At 38.6% G+C, this 26,240-nt stretch overlaps 5 protein-coding genes across 5 annotated transcripts; 2 read left to right on the top strand and 3 right to left on the bottom strand.

Moving 5' to 3' along the window:
- The first annotated feature begins 1,565 nt into the window (after positions 1 to 1,565).
- Positions 1,566 to 5,827, top strand: LOC137748189 (small RNA degrading nuclease 1-like). Its single transcript, XM_068488293.1, has 12 exons — positions 1,566 to 1,727; positions 2,000 to 2,182; positions 2,270 to 2,359; positions 2,504 to 2,572; positions 3,072 to 3,212; positions 3,314 to 3,430; positions 3,531 to 3,600; positions 3,776 to 3,876; positions 4,218 to 4,352; positions 4,441 to 4,548; positions 4,787 to 4,894; positions 5,132 to 5,827. The coding sequence occupies exons 1-12, from the start codon at positions 1,686 to 1,688 to the stop codon at positions 5,531 to 5,533; spliced, it is 1,566 nt and encodes a 521-aa protein (XP_068344394.1). The 5' UTR covers positions 1,566 to 1,685; the 3' UTR covers positions 5,534 to 5,827.
- Positions 5,828 to 5,915: 88 nt separating this feature from the next.
- On the bottom strand, positions 5,916 to 10,609 carry LOC137748188 (phosphatidylinositol 3,4,5-trisphosphate 3-phosphatase and protein-tyrosine-phosphatase PTEN2A-like). Its single transcript, XM_068488292.1, has 12 exons — positions 10,355 to 10,609; positions 9,557 to 9,658; positions 9,410 to 9,466; positions 9,123 to 9,188; positions 8,575 to 8,751; positions 8,360 to 8,446; positions 8,199 to 8,263; positions 7,830 to 7,906; positions 7,313 to 7,359; positions 7,075 to 7,205; positions 6,640 to 6,706; positions 5,916 to 6,506 (listed from the first exon to the last, which is right to left on the bottom strand). Exons 1-12 carry the CDS (start codon positions 10,589 to 10,591, stop codon positions 6,030 to 6,032), a joined length of 1,590 nt encoding a protein of 529 aa, XP_068344393.1. The 5' UTR covers positions 10,592 to 10,609; the 3' UTR covers positions 5,916 to 6,029.
- Positions 10,610 to 11,937: 1,328 nt separating this feature from the next.
- LOC137748980 (UPF0481 protein At3g47200) lies at positions 11,938 to 13,807 on the bottom strand. Its single transcript, XM_068489161.1, has one exon. The coding sequence runs from the start codon at positions 13,593 to 13,595 to the stop codon at positions 11,997 to 11,999; it is 1,599 nt and encodes a 532-aa protein (XP_068345262.1). The 5' UTR covers positions 13,596 to 13,807; the 3' UTR covers positions 11,938 to 11,996.
- A 3,314-nt stretch (positions 13,808 to 17,121) lies between these two features.
- Positions 17,122 to 18,033, bottom strand: LOC137748759 (oryzain beta chain-like). The gene is made up of 2 exons (XM_068488940.1): positions 17,783 to 18,033; positions 17,122 to 17,682 (listed from the first exon to the last, which is right to left on the bottom strand). The coding sequence occupies exons 1-2, from the start codon at positions 17,879 to 17,881 to the stop codon at positions 17,263 to 17,265; spliced, it is 519 nt and encodes a 172-aa protein (XP_068345041.1). The 5' UTR covers positions 17,882 to 18,033; the 3' UTR covers positions 17,122 to 17,262.
- Positions 18,034 to 24,174: 6,141 nt separating this feature from the next.
- LOC137748296 (F-box protein SKIP2-like) lies at positions 24,175 to 25,891 on the top strand. The gene has a single exon (XM_068488427.1). It carries the CDS (start codon positions 24,282 to 24,284, stop codon positions 25,503 to 25,505), a length of 1,224 nt encoding a protein of 407 aa, XP_068344528.1. The 5' UTR covers positions 24,175 to 24,281; the 3' UTR covers positions 25,506 to 25,891.
- Positions 25,892 to 26,240: the final 349 nt, after the last annotated feature.

Here is a 26,240-nt window from a genome sequence, read left to right as displayed (position 1 = left end):
CCACCACTGCTGCCACAACGGACACCACTGCCACCACAACCCCCAACCATAGTTGCTACCGCTACCCCTATGATCATTGTTACCTTTGCATCCCAACCACCAACCCACTATTGACACCACCTTCATACCCCTGACCATTGTCGCTACCATCATCATCACTTCTCCCACCTCCGTTGTCGTCGCCACGCACTACCATGTCTATTTTTGTCATTATATACAATTTTATCATTTTTACATTGAAATTTACCAAACCCTTTTACACTACTTTTCATACTTACAATACTTTTAAAAATACAGTTTATCAAATACTCATCTACTTCATTTATATCTGATTATTCTCAAAGCACAACAAACACAATTTTTTTCAAACACAACAAAATCTAGTTGGCCCTTAAGAGTGGCTTGCCTCTTGGCTCATAGCAATTCTAATGTAATTTTGTATTCTTTCGGGCCATTGTCAATCATAAAATAATAATTAAAAAAAAAATGCTTGTCAATTGATTTTCCCTATTAAACTGTCATTTAGTCTTATTTTACTTTTTAAAATTAGTTTTGTCTCACTTTGTCCTCCTGAAATTGCCATTTCATCTCATTTAGTTTAACTTCACCCTATATTATGTATTTCATCAAATAGATGTTAAATTAAAGGGTAGTATGAACATTCTATATTTGACACAACTCTTTGCCTTAAACATGGCCTCTAGAACAATCCTAATTCTATTTTTACAACTCTAATTAAAACCCACGTTCGTCTCTCTTGCGAATTGCTATGGAGTTGTAGCTGCAACCATTAGCAAAAGAAATAATTGGTCGTGTTTCAAAATGTAATCCAAGTCACTCATTGAATCCAATGGTTGCAACTACATTTCTGCACAAATCTGCAAAAAAACTAATCCATGCAGAGTTTGAATTAGAGTAATAAAAAATGGAGTTGGGATTGTTTTAGTAGGCAAGTTGGGACAAATAGTTGTGTAAAAAGAAGTGTTCATACTGTCAATTAATAATACGGTCTAATGGTTTCATCTTCATTTGTAAGTGAAAGATCTTAGGTTCGATATGTGCTAAAGATGAAGTTGAACCATATTATTATATTAAGCTCATTGTAAGATTTAGCCCACTCCCCCACCCTCTTAGTGTAGATACTATTGTTTGTTCATAAAAAAAGAATGTTCATACTAACCTTTAAGTTAATGTTTATTTGACAGAATTGAGGAAAACAAAGTCAACTGAGACTAATGATACTAAAATAACAATTTTAAAGAGCAAGACAATACTAGTTTTTAAAGGTAAAATGAGATTAGATAGCTTAATGGAGCAAATAAATTAATAAATGACAACCTAATTCTACGGTCTAGTGATATTCATTTTTACTTATAAGTGAGAGATATTCGGTTAGATTCTTGTAAAAAAAGGAGTCTCATGTTCTGTTTTACTTGCTAATGAGAGATATTTAATTTGATTTTTGTCAAAAACAAACCCCATTGTCAGGCGTAGGCCACTCTCCACGAACACCTGAAAATATCAAAAACACCCTTGAGGTGAGGATCCTTCTTTGGAACATAGGCTAAACCCTATATACGAAAAACCAAAAACCCTTCCAGTACCCTTTGTTTTTTTTCACCAGCCGCCCGCCACACGAACTTTGCGCCGTTGCTCTCCGCCTTGAATTTGGTCGTCACCGGAAAATGCCTCCAATGGATGATTTATTCGCCACCGCAGAGAAAAAGGTTCCTTGTATCTCTATATCACAGCTTCATACTTTTAGTCTCTCAGCCGAGTTTTCACCTTGCATTTTATTTTACTCAATTCGAATAATTCGCCTGTTCTACTTTCTGGGATGCCGATAAAGCTGATTAAAAGGCAAATTAAGCTAACAAATTAACAAATTTTAAGTTTAAGCATTATTGGGTTGTAACTTTTTTGGGTTAATTGTGGGAAAAGTTGGATGCTTTTGTTTTTTGTGAATTTTGTTGATTTTTCTGAAATTTGTGGTCGATAGGTTCTTGTGGAAATTGTGAAATTGGCCCAAAAGAGAGGAATGAAGGGTGATAAAGGAGACTGGAAGCAGTTTTTAAGTAGTTATGATAAGAAGTTTGGGGCTAGCTTGAGTGATCCCGGGAGGCGGTCTAATGACGTGTTGACTGCATTTTTAAAGACATTGAACAATGAGGATGATTTGAAGGTAATCAGCTGTGTCCAGTTTGTATGTTAATTTGATAGAACAGTTGTTTAGCTCCAATGATTATTGTCTTCCCTTTCGTGTTTTCAGGTTTTGGCTAAAGTTGTCCAATGCCATACAAATCGCCAAGCTGTTGAGCAATTGTTAAAGAATTTTCCGGAAAATGAATCCCCAGAGCAGGTATGTTTTTTTGTTGCAGTTCAGTTATTGGTTTGGATGGGCCTGTAATTTAAAGGGGCAGGCTTTCCTAGTTGTTAATTGCCTTTTTATTCTCAATATGCACAATTTGTTAGTATTAATTTTGTTATGATGGTGGCCATGCAGAAGCTTGTCCGTGCAACTCTGGAACACCCACAATATCCATTGGATTACTCGTTCGTATCAAATGATCAGGTTATCTGGCAGTATCTCTGCTTGCATTTTTTGTTTTAAAGTTGCATTAATTGTGAATGTCTTAACATCCATATGAATCCTTGTGGTGAAATTGCTTCTTGCTTTCTGCATTGCTTCAGATTTCTTTATTACATATACAGGATATGCATTTTCCTACTTGCCTATGATCCATTTTAAGGTTAAGGTATTTTACAGTGTTGTTTGTCCACGTTTATCTTTTCTGGTTGGAAAAGGATAACTTGTGATATTTTGTTTAGCAAACTGTTTGTCGCTGTACACTGAATGGCAAATAGCAGTAGAATTTTATTTCCATTTATATGTAGCTATCATACTTTTCATGGCCCTGATTTTGTAAAACTGATTACAAAAACTTTTGGCATTTCTACTTTGACTAAATTATAAGCGATATGCTGTTGAAATCATAGCTTTTCAAATGGCTGTAAGTTTTACCTGGTCACATGGTTTGTTTCCCTGTTAACTTGTATAAATGGCGAAGCAGGATTGGGTAGCTACAAAGCTAGGTAAAAAGTCTAAGGTGATGACCTCAAGTGCAATGGTTGCTGTTGATTGTGAGATGGTTCTATGTGAAGATGGCTCTGAAGCTTTAGTAAAGGTGTGCGTTGTGGATGCAGATTTACAGGTATAGCTGCTCTACAACTTAGACTAGTTATCTGATTAGTGCCTAGACCTTTTTGAACTCCCCCTTCTATAACCGTATGAATTTGGACTTTGGCTTTTCAGGTCAAACTGAATGAATTTGTAAACCCTTGCAAAGAAGTTGCTGACTACAGATCTGAGATTACAGGAGTTTCAGTAGCCGACTTGGATGGAGTTACATGCACATTGAAGGATATACAGGTATTAAGGTTATTTATACGTTTCAAGGGGATTTTTTTCAATCTGATTTCAAGGGATTATGCATGACTCTTTTTTCCTGACTTGTTGGTTTATATTGTAGAAATGCTTGAAGAAGTTGTTGTCAGATGGTACTATTTTAGTGGGGCATAGCTTATGCAATGACTTGCAAGGTAAGTTCTGTTGTTCTATGAGTAGATGTTTGGGCCTTTTTGATGTCTCAAACAACTCATTGTATCTTCTTGTTTTCCTTTTCAGTTTCTGCAATTTAAGTATGGCTTTGTCTTTCTTTTTTTATTTCTGTTGTATTGTTCATTGTTCTTAATATTGCTCTTTTTTTGCTCACAGCATTGAAGTTGGAACATGTCAGAGTGATTGATACTGCATATATCTTCCAATACTCTGATGGCCCTATCCATAGAAAACCTTCCTTAAATAATTTGTGTAAGGTAAGTTATAAGAAGCTGGTTTATCGCTGTTATATATCAGTCGAATTTTCACATACCTCTTGCTCTGGAATCTGGTAATTAGTCTATTGCATGATTCTGCAATTCAGTGTCAGTTTTTCTTTGTCCATTTTAATTAGGAATGACTTGGGAATTTTTGACCTTTAAGTTCTTGATTGTTGCAATGTGGGCAATTATTTATTAACTTAGGCAATTTAGGATGGTGGTCTGCATATTGTTATTTGTTTTTTGGCATTGCATAAATCACAAGAATGAAAGCAAAGAAATCATGGGTTGGAATTTTTTGAGATTGTTGACTTATATTTCCATATTATCTTTTCCAGTCTGTATTGGGTTCTGAAGTCCGGAAGCAAGGTTCTCCACACAATTGTCTAGATGATGCTCGTGCTGCAATGAAACTTGTTCTTGCTAAGATAAAGGGCGAAGTTGGCTTTATTGCTCCCCCAGCTCAGGAGGATGTGAGTTTTTAGTTTTTCATCATTTTTTAAACTTCAAGACAGGATTCCAGGTACATCATCATTGTCTTAATAACTCTTTCAATTGTAGGTACGGGAAGTTAATATGGCAAGGCTACTTCTCCACAGGATACCAATAACAGTGCCTAGTGAAGAACTGCACAATGTCATTCCCGGGAACTATACGATTCAAGTCAAGGTTCAATATATATCCCTTAATTGTTTAATTTTTTTTTAATAGAATACATGTTCTGTGTGCTTTAGAGGTATAATGTTATGGTTTTACTTCCGAAAGACCTTCACACATCATATCATAGATACTGAGGTTGGGCTTTCATTTTGGGTAAAATAGTCTCGGTCTCATATTTTTCTCTCCCCCCTTCCCACTTTCTTCCCTGCTTGTTACTGTGAAGTTAATATAGTTAAAACATTTCCAGCAACCATCTGTGAAAGTGCAAGGAGATAAATATTCTGCCTTTGCTATCTTTACGAGTCCACAAGAAGCACATCAGGCATATGAAAAAGTCCAAGGCAGCCAGGAGAAGGTACATATGACAGATATATCTTTATACCATTAACAATGTTGAACACATATATACGGTATCTTAGTTTGTACGTGCCGTTCTTTTCACATGAGTATATTTTTATACCCTTTGATTTTCATTTGTGTGCTTTCATGTGATGAGGTTAATTTTCATTACAAGGTATTTTTGTAGTCTACAAGGCACTCGGATTTGTTTGGTTATAAAGAAACATAACGTTGTTAATCTATGTTATTATAGGACTCATGTGGACGGCCTCAGAAACTTGTTGCATTTAAGCTCAGCACTGGTGTAACTGCTGATTTATTCGTTCGTAAAATGGCAGACATTGATTCCTCTGCCCAAGTCTCATCTAAGAGAGCTTTAGAAGTTGAAGAGAACTCAGGGGTACATAAGAAACAAAAGACAGGTCAAAAAATAGAAGACAAGACGGCGGCAGAGCTAAATCAGTGCTGCGATCACCTTAAAGAGATAGAACGGTTGAAGCAAGAACAACAGAAGGCCACAGAGAAGTGTTCTGATCAATTAAAAGCGATCGAAGGACTGAAGCAGCAACTCCAAAATAAAGAGTTTGAAATTTCTACGCTGAATAAGATTGTTTCCAAACTCCAAGGGGGCAAGAAAAAGGGAAGTAGACTTTAGTATGGCCCCGAGAATTATCTCAGCTCTGGAAGGCATGTCAGTGCTCACCGCGTTGGAATAGCTTATAGCTCTTTGAATGTGATGGACAGATAACATTAGGCCTCGCCAAGGAAAGGTTGAAGGCCTCATTCTCGGAAATTATGGCTTCCCCGTGGCTCCCGTCGAGAAGTACATCAGTTTTGCTGCCGATCAATTTTGACTGGTGGGATTTTTTTTCCCGATGATACAGATTTTTAATGCGCAATGTAATATTTATATGCAACTTTTATTGGTGATACAATATTCGATTCTTTTTTATCGTTAAACGATTGAGAAAAATGACGGGATCACGCCTTTTCAATCACCATTTGAATCTCTGATAGCTCTATTGAAAACAATGAGGTCAATCAACCAATATCTGATTCCTATGTTCGTCCCGGAACCCTGCGTTATCTATTGTTTGGAATAGTGAATACACTGGTGTTTCTTGTACAATTTCAAGCAAAACTCAACTGCTTCATTCGCTATCTAAATCGTCATCCCCAAAAGAGAAAACTGAAGCATCCGCGGCCATTGCCCTAATATCATCTCCCCCAGATGAGCTCAACTTGCGGGAGTGGCCCGGGTGAGATTTTCCAGCCCCGTCGTTAGTTGGTTTTCTGGAATTACTCCGCGGGCTATCCACACTTCTGGTGTTAGATGGATGATTAGATGCAGAAAGTCCAGCTCTAGAATTCGCTTCCGCTTGCCTGCTCATTTTATCCTCGGTCTCATCTCCATCACTATCCGAAAATACATCATCACCATCTTCACGCTGAGAGATTTTACTTTGGTTGGGATTTCCAGCAACACCATGGCTTGAAGCATTGGCATCACTTGCGCTACCCTCAGGTGTTCTACCGGAAGAATCTGCTTTAGCTTTTGTAGGTAAAGTAATACCATCATAGTCTATCATCACAACTTCAACCTGGAATCCGGGACAAGGTAATTTTCTCTGCAAATAACAACCAACGGTGTTTCACAAGCAAGCACTGCGAAGAAATAGAAATGTAGGGTAGAGAAACAGAGAGATGATCTAACATTTGACGTATATCATATTCATAAATAATTAGAGTCAAACCATTTACCTTCTCATAACCATCGAGGTCATCTGCAGTTAGGATTTTTCTGTTTTCCATCATTGTATTTAACCAGCTGAAAAAGGGGTAAGAATATAAAGGAATTCAATCATTCAATCTGGCAGTCTAGTCTCTTGCTACATAACACTAAACGCTATGAGCATTGGATGGCTTGGATTCATGGGACTACAATAAAAGCAATAATTCAAACCAATCCAGGCCATCCAATGCTCATCGCATTTAAGGCTTTGTAGCATGGAATAATTTTCCTATTTCTTGTACCGCAATTGCTGAAAGTAAAATTTTGGGTAGGAAAATAGCAATATTACGGAGCAGGTTCCGTGAAACAAATGCATGACAGAATCAACATTCGTCATTAAATTAGTGAAGGAAAGTTACATCATAACATAAACAAGAGTAAGATAGGGGAACCGATGTACATACCAATAGAAATCTCCATGGCTATCTTGGAATTGGATTTTGAAATCCCCCACTAACTCAGCCAGACCAGGTTCCCCTGGAAGAGCGAAAACCACAAACCCTTTCTTCCGTGCATTGATCCAAAAATCTTCTGGCTAAAAGAATGAGTTGGTGGGCTTAAATTAGAAATTCAATGGATTTCTACATGTGTATATAATAAATATAATTAGTATGAAACTGTTTTACTTTGGCAAGCACTCACCATTAGATCTTTCGTTTTTGGATGCTTCCTTGATGAGAACAAAATTCCTGTGCATTGGGATAAACATCTTGATAAGTGACATAAAACAGCTTCTGAACGTGGAAAGAGTGAAGGCATTTTTAGGAATGGACATGTATGCACGGCTCTAAAAATACGCACATGCAAGAACATCGACACAATGAATCATATCGATCGGTATGAAACTGTATTATCATCACAACTTCAAGTATTGTCCTAGTACTCAACGGCAACTCTGTGAAGCATTATCTGTAACCCAGTACTAGATTCCCTAATCACAAGTGCTCGTTTCTACCCAAACAAACTCAAGGTTCGACAAGTAACTAGTTCAGGAAGTGAACAATATTAGAAAAAGGATCACTATTTATAAACAAAAATGCCACTTGGGAATCAAGAACAGTACAGCAACTTATATTCTGTTATTAATTATCTATCATAAAAAGTGTAATGGTTCAAAACAGCACAGAATATTGCAAGGATGATAGTGTCAAAGCTTTACCTTTATGATCCGAGATTGTAATGGAGGGCCTAATCCAATAAGGGCAATTGTGAAGCCGAAATCCCCTGAGCATGCACCTATAATATTGCAACTTTAGTACCTTATAAAATGGAGTCTTACGGACACACATGTAGACAAACAGACACACACAGAGGCAGGCAATCTATTTTCAGAACTTTAGATATGGACGATTTAAATGCATCTCACCCACTGTGCACCTTAATCACTTATATCTTATTCAATAGCTCAAATCTTCAACTTAATTCCTCAAACTAGGTCCTCATTACAACACCAATGTACCGCTTAGATACATTTATACAAGTGAAAGGTCAGACTACTACATTTTGGAGAAGTGTATCAGACGTGTACCTTCGAGCTGGAGGAGTTTCTCCATTGAAGTGCTTTAAGATATGCTCAAAGTATTTGACGTATCTCTGGGAAAATCATACAAAAAATTGTTAATCAAAATGATGTAGATAGATAAGGAACATCAAGCTTAAATGGGAAATCCAAAAATTTAACTGACTCACAATCTGACTTGGGAGAACCAGAGCTTTTCCATCCATACACCTTTTATGGTTATAGTAATTCATGGCCTCCTCAGCCGTAGGGAAGAACTGCAGATACATGGAAAAACAAACAAGAAAAAGTTATAGTCATTAGTGCAAGAAATATAAAACCAAAAGAACCACCAACATTTCCACCATACAACCCCAGGTCTTAAGGTGCTGATTATTGATCTTACCTTAAGAAATAAGAGAAGGCTACAAATCATTACTCCTGTCCTTGCCATACCAGCTTTACAATGAACCACCACAACATTTTCGATGCCCTCCTTTAACCATGAATGAGCACTTCGACAGAAAGATTCTATGAGTTCGATTGGGGGGCAATTATGATCATCAAATGGGAAACTTGCAGCCTTAAAACATTCAGAGAAGCCAAATATAGAAGAAGCTGTTATTCAACATGACTGAAAAACAGAATTAAGCAACGAAAAAGTTAAACTTTTTAATCTATTTGACTATACTTTCAACTTTCTTCTTTCCCAATATATTAACACATACAAGATAGCCCTCATTAAGTCATCACATCATTCACACAAATATCTTATGATTTCATCAACGGCCATTTTGTTATTTAATCAAGATGTTAAAGTGAAGAACTTTAATACTCCATCAATGACACAGAATTCTCTTTTTTTTTTTTTTTTTTGCATATAAAAAAGTGCCAAGCACTTCACCTAGCAGCAATAAGCTTTCAACACAAAGCAAGTGAAGACAAAAAATACACCTTCCCCTCAAATCGCGATGCATCATACAACCTCTCTGAACAAAGATTGTACACTTTATATTTTCCCTGCAAAACAAATGTCAAATTGACAGAAACTTTTTAACTAGTTATTGGCCGAAATGCAAAGCTTTAATTATAAAAGAGGAACAGAACCGGAACTGGAGATAAGCTAGAAAAATGTAAAAACATGTTCTTAAGCCCACCATATATTTCCTGAATTGTAAACAGATTTTCATGTTCCATAAAGTAAAAAATTTATGCCTTCAGATTTGAAAACCATTTCTCACCTTGTGAGTAGTTTCAAGAAAGCTGATGACTTCTTCCATATGATTTCGATAAAAACCCTGCATCACATGTTTTAGTTGGTACGTTAAAAATGATACAACCAAACTTAGCCTACTGAATTTCAAACATAAACCACGTAAGATTATTACCTCAACATATCCAAATAGGCCGGAACTTATATCTCCAGCTGGGAAACCCATCGCAATTATATTCTCAGTAATGTATGTCAGATCCAAATCAAAACCTCCCTCCTGCGAATTTAGTGCAGAATAAGTGTCACGGGAAATATTCTTTGTAGAAGAATCACCATTTTATTGAAGGTGAAGACAAAGGTAGTAGTAAGTCACAGGAAGAAAAATGCAAGCAGTTGCAATCAAATGAACTGAATGTAACTAACTGCAATAATTAAGAGTTTGACAAAATAAATGGGGAAATCATACACATACGCACACACACCATAATAATTCGTGAATGTTTACGTGAAGACATGATTAGTAGAGTTTCTCACACAATTGTTTAAAAGGTCAGCATGACCAAGTAATACAAGGAAATAAGAAATGGACTTTCAATGCCATTGAAGTTTCTATTCACCAAGTACTTTATTATCACAAAAAACAGGTCTGGTGTATATACTCTGGGTATCAGCGGCCTCATTTCATATATCTCATGATTAGTTGAATAGTAAGATGGGTTGACTACGAAGGAAAAGTTCGTCATCACCTAGTCACCGCATGACTAAACACTCATTCCAATCTATCACCAGGATGTAATATTGTTGAAATTCTTGTCTGTAGAGAATAGAACTAAGCTAGCAATCTACATCCATTACCCCCATTCACATTCTATCAGAATTTGAAATGCAAATAAAGTAGTTGAATTTGTGACAGACTCGGCATTATTAATCAAGAAACAAAACCGAGGCACACTCTTTAATTCTGGTAAGGTACCTGGTATCTTCGTTTGTTTTGGGAGACCAAATGGCGCGCCTTGACCTGCACAGCCTTCACTGCGCTCTGAGATGTGTTAACCAAACCCTTTGTAAATGATAGAAAAACCCCAGATACCGCTTTTGCATATTGAGTGCTATTATTATCTTGACCGGAGGCAGCAGCAGCAGTAGCATTTTCAACCCCAGAATCTTTAGCAGGCGGTTGAGTTGATGGGTCAGTAGCTTTCGACTCCATTCAGGGAAATCAATGGAGATCCTACAACAGCACATCAACAGGAACAAATAACCAAGTGAAGTGATTGCATTACAACATAAAGAAATGAATCAAAACTTGGGCAAAAGGATTTCGTGCTTGGAATATAAGCTGAATCGCAAAAACCCAATTGAAAACGAAGATTAACGGTTAGAATAATACATTTCAACATACAAAACCAACAAGCAGTCAATCAGAAAAATGGGTTTTAGCCTAAATTTGTAGCATTCAAGTTCTTGATGAACAACGGTGCACCATAAGATTCATACCTCACAAATAAACGTAGGAAGATATGCCAAGATTCATCTTCACAATGGCAAATGTGAAAATTTCATGGGCTATCACCAATCGAAATGACAAACTCAAAACATTTGGTGCCAAATCGTGTAAATATGCGTATAGAGTGGGCAACGTGGCTTACCGGGAGTCTAGGTTTGAATCGGAGGATTTGGGTCTGTATAGAGGCGGAGATCCTTTCAGGCTTTTGAAATTTTATTGAAATGTTGAATTGAAAGCTGCCCAAGATATGAAATGTTGACATTTACCATTTACCATTTACCAGGCAGGAAGATTCAATTACTGGCCGTTGTTCGTTAATCGTTGGTTCATTATATACTTTCGCATGCTTCCAAGAGTAAAATACTTTTTAGAAGCTTTAAGAAAGGGGTTCCATTTTTCTAAAAAAAAAATAATAGAGATTAGTTGTAAGGCACATATCACATCGAACTTTAACGATTCGAGTCGTTTATTTTTTAAATTGCACTACATAGATCATTCCTGCAATATGTTCGATATGAAGTAGGTGCCAAAACTAATTCCTATTTTTTTTTTGTTTAAATGAGGATTCCTTCCTTTAAACTTAAAAGGGCCTTACCTTAGTTAGGCAAAAGTGTATTCTCAATTTACACACCTAATGCTTCAAGAACATACTTCTCATGCACTTATTATATTGAAGATTCGTTTATGTTGTAATTGTGGTATGGTCATTCGCTTATGGCGAGCATAATGGTTTAGCTTACTAGTTTTTTCCTAACGCTTGTGTCGGCAATAGCGTTGTCATTCCGAGAATTGCAATGAGACTTTTCTGGTGTAGTTATGATGAAATTGATTGGGACCTTGGAGGACGTTGTCTTGCCGATGATCGAGGGTTGCCTTGGGTTAAAAAAAGTTGTCATGCTCGATTGCTTTAATCACGAGATCATAGAAATTATATGCATTAGGTACAAATACAATGTGTTTCCAAAGAATCTACAAACTTGTACGTTTAGCATGCCGACTTGTAAAAAAGGATGAAACCAGAATATGACATGAAATTTTGTGTCACAAAACAAAACACTCTCACTCTGCAACCCAAAACTCAGAGAGGAAAGGCATCGGCATGTTGAACTTAGTTCGGCGGCCTGTAATAGCCGTAGACTCCATAGAAGGTCTGTGCGAAGGTGAGAAACAACAACACGACAGCGGCGATGAAGGAGAGGATGGCCCAGGGATTGCTGAAGTAGTTGTGTTTTAAGCTGGCACGCCAAGCGTTCCACCTGTGGTCGTAGTAGCGGTTCACATCCGCTGACAGTCGGGAGAGATAACTGTCGTTGATATCGAAAACCACCTCTTGACAGAGGCGGTTAAAGAGGTCAGCAACCTCATCGTCGCTGCCAAGCCAGTGCTCAATTATTCCACAATAATGGAGGTACCCTACATCATGTGGAGAGTTGATCAAGTTGTCCATGAAGATCACGTAGGATGTTATGTCATTGCTGCAATCCAGATGACACTGCTCGAACGCAATCAGATTGAGGAAGAGAGACTTGGTACCATCATGGATCAAGAGCCTGGGAATTTTAAGAATCCCATTCTCGAATTTCACGTCCCAAAACCTATCCGTCTTCCTTTTCTTGAACTTGATCCCAGCCTCCCGTAGCTCCGTAACGCAATGAATCAACTGCTGCCTCCGTTTATCTGCAACCCGATTCGAGTGTGACCATCTCTTGATCCAAACTCTCGGCACAGCCTGAAGCCCCGTGCGCAATAGACTTCGCCTGAACACGTCAAGACAATGAAGGCCACCTTGTTCAGACAGCGGATCAAAGGTGGTTGCGTATGCAAGTGATGACTCGAGTTTGTTCCTATCGCTCTTTGTCAATGGCTCGTCAGTTGGCATCAATGGATCGAAAAACCGAAGTGCTAGCTTAGCTACAAGTCCTTTCTGCTCAGGATCTCCCAACTGCAGCCCTAATAACCGATCAAGAATGAAAAGCGGAAGCTGATTCTCAAGCATGATCATATCCCTCTGAATCGAATGCATTGTGCCACGCATTGCAAATATGGGATCATTTCGAGGGTAACCTAGTTGCTTAAATCCCTCACCAACGCCGCGAAACAGCTCGAGCACAAAACAACCGTCAAGCACCATCATTTCGACGAACTCATTGCTGCTGAGCCCCATTGCAGCTGGCCCTTCATAGCAAGCTCGAGCCTTTTCTTCAACTTCTTTTATAGAATTAAGATACAGCTCTATGCACTGGTTTGTCCGCTTCAGCATCCGATGAAGCGACCGCCATTTGTGGCGGTCCATTTGGCGAAGACGCCTCTTGCCGTGATGGTAAGGCCCCAAGGACACAATCTGAGGCACAATGGCTTTATCATCACCTTCTCTCAAGTAATGTGGGACTTTGTAAATGCAGTGCTTTGCCCACGAACTCGCCGCGTCGTCCTGGCCGGCCTGATCAAGTTTGTCTTTGATGTTGATCATCCACTCGGATTCCGGCGACTTGGGTCCCTCTTCAAATTTCTGATCACAACCATTTTGGATCACAATTTGGAGTGGCTCAGATGGTTGCTGCTGCTGATGATGAACATGTTGCTGTGGCAGTTCAATTGATCTGTTTGTGGAAGTAGAAGTCTTCGCAATTCCGGATTCCACTGTTTCTCGGAGTTTGACTGTAATGAGGTACCAGCTCAGGAGCTCCTTGTTGAACACAGCAACCATTACTTTTTTTCCCTCAAAAATGCTGTCCTAAGCTTGGTTTTTGCTTGAATCCAAGCAATAAAAAGCAGAGATTGCAAAGCAATTTTTTCTTGAATACACGCATCACTTAGTGCGGATACATATTTGAGCGTTGGATTTGATCTAGCAACGTAAATTTACTGACATAGGACCGTTGGATTTTGCTTGTAAAGGGTCAACTGTCAAGGGTTCAAAGATGATGGGGTGGTTGCTAACAACAGGATATAAGGTGGATTAGATGGTTGTTTAATAATTTAATAGATGTAGACCCATGGTGCAGTTGTCGTGGAACCTTTTTAATGTGACTTTTAGGTGCAAAGTTTTATTCTTGCGTCTCTTTAACCTAGTGGGGGTATGCATGTTGTTCCATCATCACATTGTCACACAGTTGTTTAAAAATTCCCACTGCACCTGTCGAACTCGAAGACTTGGAGAATATCAACTTGGGAGTCATCTCACAAAGTTAACAACTCTATATAGACTGATTTAGAGAAAGTAATTACTGCATGCTCATTTCTTTTTTAAGAAAACTAACGAAAAGTTAAAAAAAAAAATTAGTTTTAATGAAAAATGATAAATAAAGGTGTAGTGAATAATACCAGGGAAAGGTAAAAATATGATTTTTCGTTAAAAGTGAACAGTACCTAGAGTGTTTTGTTAAAATTCCCTTCTTTTTTCTGCATTTATATGTCCATTTTGTCCTTTAATGTTAGTTGAAGATGATGTTACAAGGCATTCAAAACCAGCCTTGAAGTGAATGAATTAGAAAGAACAAAGAAGTAAGGAAATGAGACGACTCTTTCCTGAACTATATCATAAACAGATCCTCCCCTCCATACCAATCACGAGTTTTTCTCCATTCCTCTTGTATATCGTTGTAACGCCCTTACTGGTACGTTTTGAAAAAGACTTTTCATGTCATTCCCATTTAGGTTCGATTCAGATCCCTCTGTTGTTTCCTTTTCCTCCCACACGTTTTTCTTGAAATGAGAAAGAACACGGTACACTCAAATTGAACTATTTAAGTGCTTATTGCTTGCCAAAGATCCTACTTCTACAATTGGTTGGTCACCGAGTTATTCAAATAAGTTATATTTTCTATGGTTTTCCCATGTTACAACTTCTGCACCAATTCAATCGATCTAAAATGGATCAGTTAAACGTTCTCTTTTATGTGGTATTCATTCTCGTTCAACTCTTGAAATCACATTCAACAGTGGTTGGAACAACTCACAAAATCCAACCACTTCAATTAAAAGTTAAAAAAAAATTGTGCTGGGAAGAAAAATTGTATTCGAAAATCACTTTAGCAATATGATCATCTATGAATTGCAAGCATTATAACTATGCCAACTTACTTGTCACATTTTCTCATTCATGTTATGACTCAAATATATATGACAAATCAAAATAAAATAGACGAGTGTACATAATAATATTTTGACATTTTTAACGTTAAAACTTCAAAAAAGTGAAGATTGACATGGAAAAATTTGTTTTAGACATAACACAACACTCGAATACAAAATGAATTGTCAAGATAACTCGTAATACATTTTTGAGAAGTACCACTAAACTCGTAGTTAGTTATTCACTTATAATTTTCTCAAAGGATTTCATATATATATAGGCTTTAATTGCACGTGGTAGCAAAGGTGGGAAGAACCAACACTCAAACAAAACTAGGCCTACCTTCTCTGTTCCATCATCATCAATTCATCATGGCTCTCAATTTCCACGTTGTTGGCAAATGCAGCAAGAAAATTATTTTTGTTTTTATAAAAATAATTGACATTTTTGTTTTATTTTTAATTAACGAATATAAATGTAGGAATGTAATTGTAGGCCTTAATTTTTAAACTAAATATTGGATTCAATATTCTATTATTCCGTCTAACAAGGGCCAAAAAGTCATAGACCTTAATATGAAGGTGAAGTAATTAAGGAACCTCCAAATTGACCTAATAACACAATTTTCTCGTTAATCATATGTCACATTTTGATTAATCAATTGATTCTCTGAAGTTACTCTTGTAAATAATACAAGTTCCTAAATCCTAGTGATGGATTTTTTAAGTTGATCGTGCCATTTTTATTCACTTTTAGTTTTGAATTTTAGAACAATTGTTTTTGCAATCATATTACTTGTGTGTTTTGATTCACAAATAACAAAAAAAATAAAAAGTAGGCAAACTGTCACATCCCGGCCCGGGGCGCACCACTTCCCGGGCCCGCTCCACCACCGTAACACGATATTGTCCGCTTTGGGCTCCGACCACGCCCTCACGGTTTTGTTTCTGGGAACTCACACGAGAACTTCCCGATGGGTCACCCATCCTGGGAATGCTCTCGCGCGCTACTCGCTTAACTTCGGAGTTCTCATGGAATCCGAAGCCAGTGAGCTCTCAAAAGGCCTCGTGCTAGGTAGAGATGAGAATATACATTTAAGGATCACTCCCCTGGGCGATGTGGGATGTCACACAAACAATAGTAAAACAAGTAACGTGCACATAAAAGTAACTTTTGATTGAAAATAAGAATGTAATTGCGCAAATTATCAGTTTTGCTAGGTGCAGTTTAAACATAATTTAAATCTAGGGTAAAGTACAAAAAACTACCTCAACTATTAGGGTCACGACAGTTTCATACTTCATCTTTTAAAATTAACAATGTCATACCGCATCTTACGAATTTGTGACAATGTCATACGTCCGTCAAATTTTCTGTTAGTTTTTCTGTTAAGTGCTGATGTGGCAAGAGACAAGGACCACTCACTAATCCAGCTGGATTAAAAAATAATTAAATATTAAAAAAATTAAGAATAAAAAAAACAAAACAAAAAAAATTCCTTAGGGGTGCGGCATCCCCTTTCCCTTCTCCTTCTTCTCCTTCTTCTTTCTTCTTTTGGGTTTATTTATTTATTCTGGGTTGCAGTATCCATTTTTTTTTTCCTCCTCCTTCTTCTTCGGTTCTTCCTCCTTCTCCTCTTTTTTTTGGGGGGGGGGGCGGGGGGGGGGGGGGGGGGGGGGGGGGGGGGAGGGTTTTCAAATATTTTTTTTTTCCTCCTCTTCTTCCTTCTTCTTCTTCGGTTCTTCTTCCTTCTCTTGGGGGGGGGGTGCGGTTGGGTTTTCCAATTTTTTTTTTTTTTTTTTTTTGTTTTTTGTGTGTTAAAGATTAAGTAGAAGAAGATGAAGATGGGGAAGAGAGAGAGGGGGACGGAAGGGACGACTAAGGGTTTTTTTTTTTTTTTTTAAATTTTAAATTTTACTTTTATTTATTATTTTAATATTTAAAAAATATTAAATATTTTTTTTTAGTTTTTAATAATTTTTTAATAGAAAGTGGTCCCAGTCTCTTGCCACGTCAGCACTTAGCAGAAAAATTGACGGAGGTATGACATTGTCACAAATTCGTAAGATGCGGTATGACATTGTCAATTTTAAAAGATGAGGTATGAAACTGTCGTGACCCCAATAGTTGAAGTAGATTTTTGTATTTTACCTTTAAATCTATTTACTAACAATGATTTCATCCCAAATCTATAATACCAATAATAGCCCACATCCATTTTCGTAAACTTAGACAACAAAAGGGAACACATTGGGCATTTTGTACCGCAATTAACGAAAAGGCCCCCATCATTTCAACTTCAAGCACTTGTGACCATCTTGATGTCTTGCTCAGCAGAGAAGGAGCTTGATGGGTATTTTTGGTCCTTCTTTGTTGGGTAAGAAGACTCCATTGCAATGCCACACTTGCCTGTGTATGTGCTTGCAACATTTCTCTCTATCTTAAAATATCCACTCTCTCCCCAGTTGGTTCCCCATGAGTTCCTCACCAACCAATAGTCTATGCTGTTTTCAGTGCCATACCCGACAGCAACAACACCGTGGTCCAATGCTGATCTGCACTCACCAGTCAAAACACCCGACTGGTAGAGTTGTAAGGCCATGCCGCCGGCTTTAATGGCCACGCTAACGGGTTGGTGTGCAACGGCTTTCTTCAAAGCGTTCTCGTCGTAGAACGGAACATCTTTGTACCCGTCGATGCTAACAACCGTATTTTCCTCCTGCAAAATTATAGTGCAACGAAGCAAGACGTTAGAAAAAATGAAATATTACCCTACAAGAGTATAAATAGGGGATTGGCATTGAAAACTTTGGACTGACCAGAGCAACGTTGCATTTTTGGTCATATGCTTTGTAAGGGTAGTCGGATTCAGTGTCAATGCAGCCGTTTAGGATAATGAACTCGAAGGCGTCGTCCATGAGACCACCATCGCATCCGGCGTTGTAAGTCCTGTCACAGTCGACGAGCTCTTGCTCTTAGAGAGACACCAATTCTCCGGTCACTATTTGGTTTGTGCCTTCCACTGCTGCCATTGTTGAAAAAGCCCAGCAACTCCCTGCAACCAAGAAATGGAAAGGTTTCTGTGAGCACGAATTAGATCCAGTGGGCCTAACTCGAACTTATGTAACCATGTTTGGGTTTGGGTGAGCTTGGAGAAACATTTTAGTACTTAATAAACATAACTATATGAATTTATTAGAACACATATTATTATAAGATATAGTATTAATAGATAAATAATAAATATTATAAAACGCAAAAGAGGTAATAACACCATGTAACAGTGAGCAGACTTAACTTGGTCATAAAAAGTTGAATGTTACGCTATTGAAGAGATATATTGTAGTGAATTAATGACACATAAGAAAATATGTAAAACCATAAGTGTACCGAAAAATCCGTACCTAACTATATGATACTAAACTAGTGTACCGAAATGTCGGTACCTAAATATATTATACTAAATTAGTCTACCGAAATGTATGTACCTAAACATATTATACTAACTCAGTGTACCAAAATGTTCATTACTAAATATATTGTAATGAATTAGTGACAAATAAGAAAATATGTAAAAATATAAGTGTCACATCCTGGCCCGAGGCGGATCACTTCTCGGGTCCGCTCCACCACCGTAGCACGATATTGTCCGCTTTGGGCTTACCATTCCCTCATGGTTTTGTTTTTGGGAACTCACAAGCAACTTCCCAGTGGGTCATCCATCATGGGATTGCTCTAGCCCCCTTCTCACTTAACTTCAGAGTTCCTACGGAACCCGAAGCCAGTGAGCTCTCAAAAGGCCTCGTGCTAGGTAAGGATAGGAATATACATTTAAGGATCACTCCCCTAGGCGATGTGGGATGTTACAATCCACCCCCCTTAGGGGCCCGACGTCCTCGTTGGCACACACGTGGCCAGGGTTAGGCTCTGATACCAAATTGTCACATCCCGACCCGGGACGGATCACTTCTCGGGCCCGCTCCACCACTGTAGCACGATATTGTCCTCTTTGGGCTTACCATTCCCTCACGGTTTTATTTTTGGGAACTCATTAGCAACTTTCTAGTGGGTCACTTATCATGGGATTGCTCTAACCCCTTTCTCGCTTAACTTCGGAGTTCCTACGGAACCCGAAGCCAGTGAGCTCCCAAAAGGTCTCATGCTAGGTAGAGATGGGAATATACATATAAGGATCACTCCCCTGGGCGATGTGGGATGTCATAATCCACCCCCCTTAAGGGCCCGACGTCCTCGTCGGCACACCACGACCAGGGTTAGGCTCTGATACCAAACTGTCACATCCCGGCCCAGGGCGGATCACTTCCCGGACCCGCTCCACCACCGTAGCACGATATTGTCCTCTTTGGGCTTACCACTCCTTCACGGTTTTGTTTGTGGGAACTTACGAGCAACTTCCCAGTGAGTCATCCATCATGGGATTGCTCTCGCGCGCTACTCACTTAACTTCGGAGTTCCCATGAAACCCGAAGCCAGTGAGCTCCCAAAAGCTCTCGTACTAGGTAGGGATGAGAATATAAATATAAGGATAACTCCCCTGGGCGATGTGGGATGTCACAATCCACCCCCCTTAGACCATCTCCAACAATGGCTTATAACCTAAAATTTCCCTTTTTTCCCCCTCAAAACCCACTCCAACCCATGTGCTAAATAAAACCTAAAACCCAAAACTTAAAAGAAGGCCAAATACCAGCCCGTTTTTAGGCCAAAAGTCATTATGGGCCCTACCTGTTATGAGTGAAACACGCACGCGCCGCACTCGCCTCTTTTTGCACTAAGCCGACAGCCCCACGTGGGGCTGTTCCCTCAGCTTTCAAAGCAAAAGTAGTCGTTAGGTTAATCCAATGGTGACTTTAAACGGGCCGTTGGTTAATCCAACGGTCCAGGTTCAAATTTTTTTTTTTTTAGTTTTATATTTATGTATTTATTGAATCCAACGGCTTAGATCAAATATAATTAAATATAACGGTAAAAAAAAAAAAATCTAACGGTCCAAATTTAAATCCAACGGCTAGAATAATTTTTAAAAATACCCAAGTCCATCACCAAGTCAAGATGGTGAATATCATTATTAAGTTTATGTAGTCTATGAGTTTTCGATTATATTAAGTTTATGTAGTTTATTAATTGTTTTTTTTATTTTTTAAGTTTATGTGGTTTATTAATTGTCTTTTTTATTTTTTAAGTTTATGTGGTTTATTAAATGTCGTTGGTATTAAGTTTATATAGTTTATCTTGATTTTCATGTATTGATTTAATGATTTTTCAAAATTTATCGGAATTTAAATATTTTTAGGTTAAAATGTTCATAAAATTACTTTAGGATAGTCTACATAAATTTTTTTTTTTAAAAAAAAAGTTAATTTAAAAAAAAAATAGCCTTAATTCATTCTTTAATAATCTGGGGCTAAAATTTTAAGCTAGAAGGGTTGGAGCAGAAAAGCTATTTCTGGGCTAAAACCTAAATTTTATGGGCTAAATATTTTTAGGTTTTAGGTCATCATTGGAGATGGTCTTAGGGGCCCGACGTCCTCGTCGGTACACCACGGGCAAGGTTAGGCTCTGATACCAATTGTCATATCCCGGCCAAGGGCAGATCACTTCCCATGCCCGACTCCACTGCCGTAGCACGATATTGTCCACTTTGGGCTTACCCTTCCCTCACGGTTTTGTTTTTGGGAACTTACGAGCAACTTCCCAGTAGGTCACCCATCATGGGATTGCTCTAGCCCCCTTCTTGCTTAACTTCGGAGTTCCTACGGAACCCGAAGCCAATGAGCTCCCAAAAGGCCTCGTGCTAGGTAAGGGTAGGAATATACATGTAAAGATCACTCCCCTAAGCGATGTGGGATGTTACAATAAGTGCATTGAAAAATCTCCACGAAAATATTTTCTTATATAAGATGCTTACTATAATGAGAATTAAAACTTATAATATTTTCCTAAAATTTAAATTCATAAAATTATAAATAAAAATAAGAGACATTGAATACATATGGTGGCATTAAATAGAGTCTAGGGACTAAAATCAATTTTTAATTTTGTATAAGACATTTTTCTGAACTTCATCTTATTTAAGAATTAAAATCTAGTTTTCTATATTTTATATGAAGTATTTATCAAATATAGCCAAAAATTAAATTTTAATTTCAAAAATGTCACTTTTTATAAAAAAAAATTCAAATATATCCAAAATTTTACTTAAATAGACACAAATACCCTCAAATTTAACAATTAAATAAATTAAAGGCTTTTTAGCTTCTGTTGCCTCAAGCTCCGGTCCAACTTCACCTTCGCTTTTAAACTCCACCGCCACAACCCTATCCCCTTCGACCTCCTCATCACCGACATTGAGCGACGCTGCGGTTACCACAAGTGGAAGCAGTAGAATTTCAGTCATGCCTTCAACACCTTTTTTCTTACTAATATCATTTTTAGTTTTAAATATAAAAATAGTTTTTAAAGTTAATCCACATGTTGTTATATGATTGTATTTGTGAGACCCAAGTGGCGCCACATCATCACACTAACAGAGCAATTGTGACAGCCCGTCCCAAATTATTTGTACCGTAGGTGTGAAAAGACTAAATTGCCCTTGGATGTTAGTTGGTGTTGTGGGGTGTTGTTTAATTGTTTTTGGTTGTTGACTCAACAGGACCACACACACACACACACACACCCATACCACATCTCTTGGATTTCTTCCATTCCTTTACAATTGTACGGACGAACTTCAAAACCAACCTTACACGCACGGATCGACGTCTAGAAGGTAAGATTCGAACTCCTTGTAAGTTTCTGAGTTCTTATATACCATTTGTGAGACTTGAAACCTTCGAAAACCTCCAGAACCTTAACCTCAAAGTTCATGCACTATTTAATGTCAGGTTTTTAGGAATTTTTAAGGTCATAGGGAGCTTTAGAACACTCTCACGAAGCTCAGAGAAGAAAGTTGAAGTGTTTTGGATGTCAGGAAGCTCGAGTTGCAGATTTGGCCGGTCTTCTCGAATTTCTCCAGCAAGTTTCAGTTTGTTCCAGGGCTTGAAAGTGGTAAGAACTTGTTCCTTATGTCGTGGGCTTCATTTTTGTACAAAATTCATGAATTTTGGTTGAGAAACGAGTGAGATTTGACGAATGGAAGTTTTTCTTAGTTTCCGGCGACGGCGACGGAGTCCAGCAACTAGCCGGAGAAGAAAGGAGAATATTCTGTTAATTTTAATGGAATATTCATAACGACAGTAACAGCGTAAGGTTAGTTTTAACGAAATATGCTTGCTTTTGGACGGAATATTTCTGACGACGTTAACTACCGTCGTCAGTGTGCCAGGCACGTGCTTGCGAGTGACGGCGCGTGGGTGGTCAGAAAATTATTTTAAAATTATGGGGATGTTCGTGAGGTTGAGTAGATCACGTTGGTATATTCAAACACCTCATTTGAGCATTCAAACACCTCATTTGAGCATTGTATGAGAAGTTGTTACCTAGTTTTGGTTATGTGCTTTTAATTGACGTTTTTATAGTTATTTCGCATATAAGTGAGACCTATCCTGAGGATGAGCGCAATCACTCAAGGCTCGAGGGCTACGACCCTTCCACATACCAGTGAATGGGCTTTTGGCTTTCCGTATATACCTATATACTTGAGAGTTTTTCCAGAAAATGAAATTGAATGTTTATATGTTTTAAAATGTCATGCAAAGTGTCTGCCTATTTATTTATGCATTAGTAGTTGCATATATGTATGTTTAGTGTTGCGGACGCACAGGTAAGTGCCAGGTAAGTTTATAGTTTATGGTTGTGAATTGGTGGTTATGTGAGATGCATTGAGAGCTCATAAACCTGCACCTCAGTGTTAGTGCTCTCGCCCAAAGTTAGAGCACAGTCCTTCACGTGATATTCACCTCCCGCACCATACGCTCACCTTGGATCCAAGTTAGGGGCACAGTACTGTCATACAGACCACTTTAGGTGGTTCCGACTAGTAGGTGACCCGCGATTATTTGCACAGTCTTCACGGAATCGTAGCACTTGAGCGTATTTATTTACATCCAGTCCTGTTGTACAGACCACTCTAGGTGGTTCCGACTCGTGTGCATGTATAGTTGTCGAGATGTGGATTTGAGCTCTAGATTCAGCCGTACAGGTCACGTTAGGTGACTCCGGTTGACATATCATTTGCATTGATTGATATCACTTGGGTTACTTACATCTTATGATGAGATATTTGACATGGCATATTTGTGGATTTTGCTATTTCGAGTATGGTTTCGATATATTCATATATTCTATTTTCTGGAAAATTATACAGGTTTTACGACGAGGGTTTAGAACTTTTGAGAAATGAAATAATTTTGAAAAGCTTTGTTTTTGCTCACTCACACTTTTTGTTTTGCGCCCCTCCAGGTTCTAGTTTGAAGTGATTTGTAGTGGCTTACGAGGAATTCTCGGCATCCCTGACAGATTATTACCAGTGTAGGATCACCTTTGGTTGTTGTGTAATTAGTATTCGTCCTACTAGACTTCCCTTAGGCTATTTATACTATGATTATGTTTATCACACTTAGTCTTGCACTTGCGTGTTACTTTAACTAATTTATCTAGTAGTTTATTTATTCGTAATTGTATTATTTTTGCTTCCACATTGTGCGCATGGCTACGTTACCCTCACGTGACGCCCAACACGCCTTGATTTCGGTCGAGGTGTGTCAGCAATTGATAGATTTTTCACGAAAAAACTAAAATGATCACGATGGACAAATTCAAAGAAAGACTAAAATGATTCACAATAGATAAATTCAAGAACACTACTATTAATTATCATTAATTGTTAAGGATTAGATTAAAGAGCTATGTCAATGTCACCAATCATTTTGGATAAACAGTCTTTAATTAATTTGATTGTTAAATTTGAGAATATTTGTGTCTATTTAGATAGAATTTTGGATATACTTGAGGGATTTTATAAAAAATGACATTTTTGAAATTGAGGATTAATTTTTTGCTATATTTGATAGGGGTGTACTATCCACACACCTCATTTTACTTCTCACACACCTCTTGATAATTTATGTCAGTTGATCTTCTTTAATTCATCCTATCCAACGGTCGAAAAATAAAAAAATGTGTGAGAAGGAAAATAAGATATGTGGATATTACACCCATTTGATAAATACTCATTTTATATGCTCACAAGAAGAACTCACACACAGAAGAACTCACATTTTTAGATAACTTTGAGAAAACCAACCACCATCTCTCTCTCCCCTTTGGCGGCGCGTTCAGTTCACTCGTAGCTGCGCTATGGGACAGTCCTATTCGTTTCCTGAGTCTCCGGCGGAACACAGTCCAAGTGAAATATCAACGAGCCGCCGTTTCAGCTTCAACCCGGTGGCGATTGTTTCATCCTTGAACGACAAAGACTCCGAGTTTCACGGGGAAGTCACCCAGGGCCGTGACTACACCTCCGATCTTCCCGACGAGTTGTTGGCGAGTATTTTTCACTTCCTCGGTGCCGGAGACCGGAAACGAAGCTCGCTCGTCTGCCACCGTTGGCTGAGAGTTGACGGCCAGAGCCGGCACCGCCTCTCTCTCAACGCCCATGCGGGGCTCCTCCCTTTCCTGCCTGCTCTCTTCGCCCGCTTCGACTCGGTCACGAAGCTCGCGCTTCGATGCGATCGCAAATCGATCAGCCTGGACGACGACGCTTTGTTCCTGATCTCGATTCGCTGCAGAAACCTCACGCGCCTCAAGCTTCGCGGCTGCCGGGAAATCACCGACCTCGGAATGACTGCGTTCGCGCAGAACTGTAAGGGCCTGAAGAAGCTCTCCTGCGGCTCCTGCCTGTTCGGCGCCAAAGCCATGAACGCCGTCTTCGAGCACTGCCTGGCGCTCGAGGAGCTCTCCGTGAAGCGGCTCCGCGGTGTCCACAACAGCTCGGAGCCGATCGGCGACAAAATTGCGTCGTCGTCGCTGAAATCGATAACCTTGAGGCAGATACTGAACGGTCAGTGCTTCGGGCCGCTTATCGTCGGCTCTAAGAATCTCAAGACACTGAAGCTAATCCGCTGTTTGGGGGATTGGGATACGGTTCTGGAAAAGCTTGAAAATGGAAACCGGAGTTTGATTGAAGTTCACCTGGAGAGGTTGCAGGTGACCGATTTGGGGCTTTCGGCAATTTCGAAATGCTCAAGTTTGGAGGTTTTGCACATTGTTAAGGCTCCTGAGTGTTCAAATTTCGGGCTTATCTGTGTTGCCGAAAACTGCAAGATGCTTAGGAAGCTTCACATTGATGGATGGAGGACGAATAGGATTGGGGACGAAGGTTTGATTGCCATAGCCAAAGAGTGCCCAAACATGCAGGAGCTTGTTCTGATTGGTGTGAATCCTACCTCTTTGAGTCTAACTGCAATTGCCTCCAATTGCCAAAAATTGGAGAGGTTGGCGCTCTGCGGTAGCGGATCATTTGGTCCTTTAATGTTAGTTGAAGATGATGTTACACGGCATTCAGAACGAGCCTTGAGGTGAGTGAATCAGAAAGAACAAAATGAATTAGAAAGAACAAAGAAGTAAGTAAATGAGACGACTCTTTCTTGAATTATATCATATAAACAGATCCTCCCCTCCATACCAATCACGAGTTTTTCTCCATTCCTCTCGTATATCGTCGTAACGCCCTTACTGCTATGTTTTGAAAAAGACTTTTCATGTCATTCCTATTTAGGTTCGATTCAGATGCCTCTGTTGGTTTTTTTTTTCCTTCCGTACGTTTTTCTCGAAATGAGAAAGAAGACGGTACACTTAAATTGTACTATTTAAGTGCTTATTGCTTGCCAAACATCAACCTTCTACAATTGGTAGGTCATCAAGTTATTCAAATAAGTTGTATTTTCGATGGTTTTCCATGTTACAACTTCCGTACCAATTCAATCGATCCGGAATGGATCAGTTAAACATTCTCTTTTATGGGTTGTTCGGCTCTTGGAATCACATTCAGCAGTGGTTGGAACATCTCACAAAATCCAACCCACTTGAATTAAAAGTTAAAAAATTGTGCTGGGAAGAAAAATTGTATTCGAAAATCACTTTAGCATTATGATCATCTATCAATTGTAAGCATTATAACTATGCCAACTTACTTGTCACGTTTTCTCATTCATGTTATAACTAAAATATATATGATAAATTAAAATAAAACAGACGGGTGAACATAATAATATTTTAACATTTTTAATGTTAAAACTTCAAAAAAGTGAAGATTGA

Source organism: Pyrus communis, chromosome 10, assembly GCF_963583255.1.
Source record: "Pyrus communis chromosome 10, drPyrComm1.1, whole genome shotgun sequence".
NCBI classification, from domain to species: Eukaryota; Viridiplantae; Streptophyta; class Magnoliopsida; order Rosales; family Rosaceae; genus Pyrus; species Pyrus communis.
Note: the sequence above shows the minus strand (reverse complement) of the source record. Positions and strands in the feature narration are given on the sequence as shown.

Bases quoted from the DNA above. Each gene is read 5' to 3' on its own strand.
- LOC137748189 (XM_068488293.1), top strand. From the start codon at position 1,686: ATGCCTCCAATGGATGATTTATTCGCCACCGCAGAGAAAAAG. The intron at 3,601-3,775 runs GTAAGTTCTGTT...TTTTGCTCACAG, and splicing joins CTTATGCAATGACTTGCAAG to CATTGAAGTTGGAACATGTC. The intron at 3,877-4,217 runs GTAAGTTATAAG...TATCTTTTCCAG, and splicing joins CCTTAAATAATTTGTGTAAG to TCTGTATTGGGTTCTGAAGT.
- LOC137748759 (XM_068488940.1), bottom strand. From the start codon at position 17,881: ATGGACGACGCCTTCGAGTTCATTATCCTAAACGGCTGCATTGACACT. The intron at 17,683-17,782 runs GTCAGTCCAAAG...ATAATTTTGCAG, and splicing joins AAAAATGCAACGTTGCTCTG to GAGGAAAATACGGTTGTTAG.
- LOC137748188 (XM_068488292.1), bottom strand. From the start codon at position 10,591: ATGGAGTCGAAAGCTACTGACCCATCAACTCAACCGCCTGCTAAAGAT. The intron at 9,467-9,556 runs GTAATAATCTTA...CATGTGATGCAG, and splicing joins GCCTATTTGGATATGTTGAG to GGTTTTTATCGAAATCATAT. The intron at 6,507-6,639 runs GTAAATGGTTTG...TGTTATTTGCAG, and splicing joins ACCTCGATGGTTATGAGAAG to AGAAAATTACCTTGTCCCGG.
- LOC137748296 (XM_068488427.1), top strand. From the start codon at position 24,282: ATGGGACAGTCCTATTCGTTTCCTGAGTCTCCGGCGGAACACAGTCCA.
- LOC137748980 (XM_068489161.1), bottom strand. From the start codon at position 13,595: ATGGTTGCTGTGTTCAACAAGGAGCTCCTGAGCTGGTACCTCATTACA.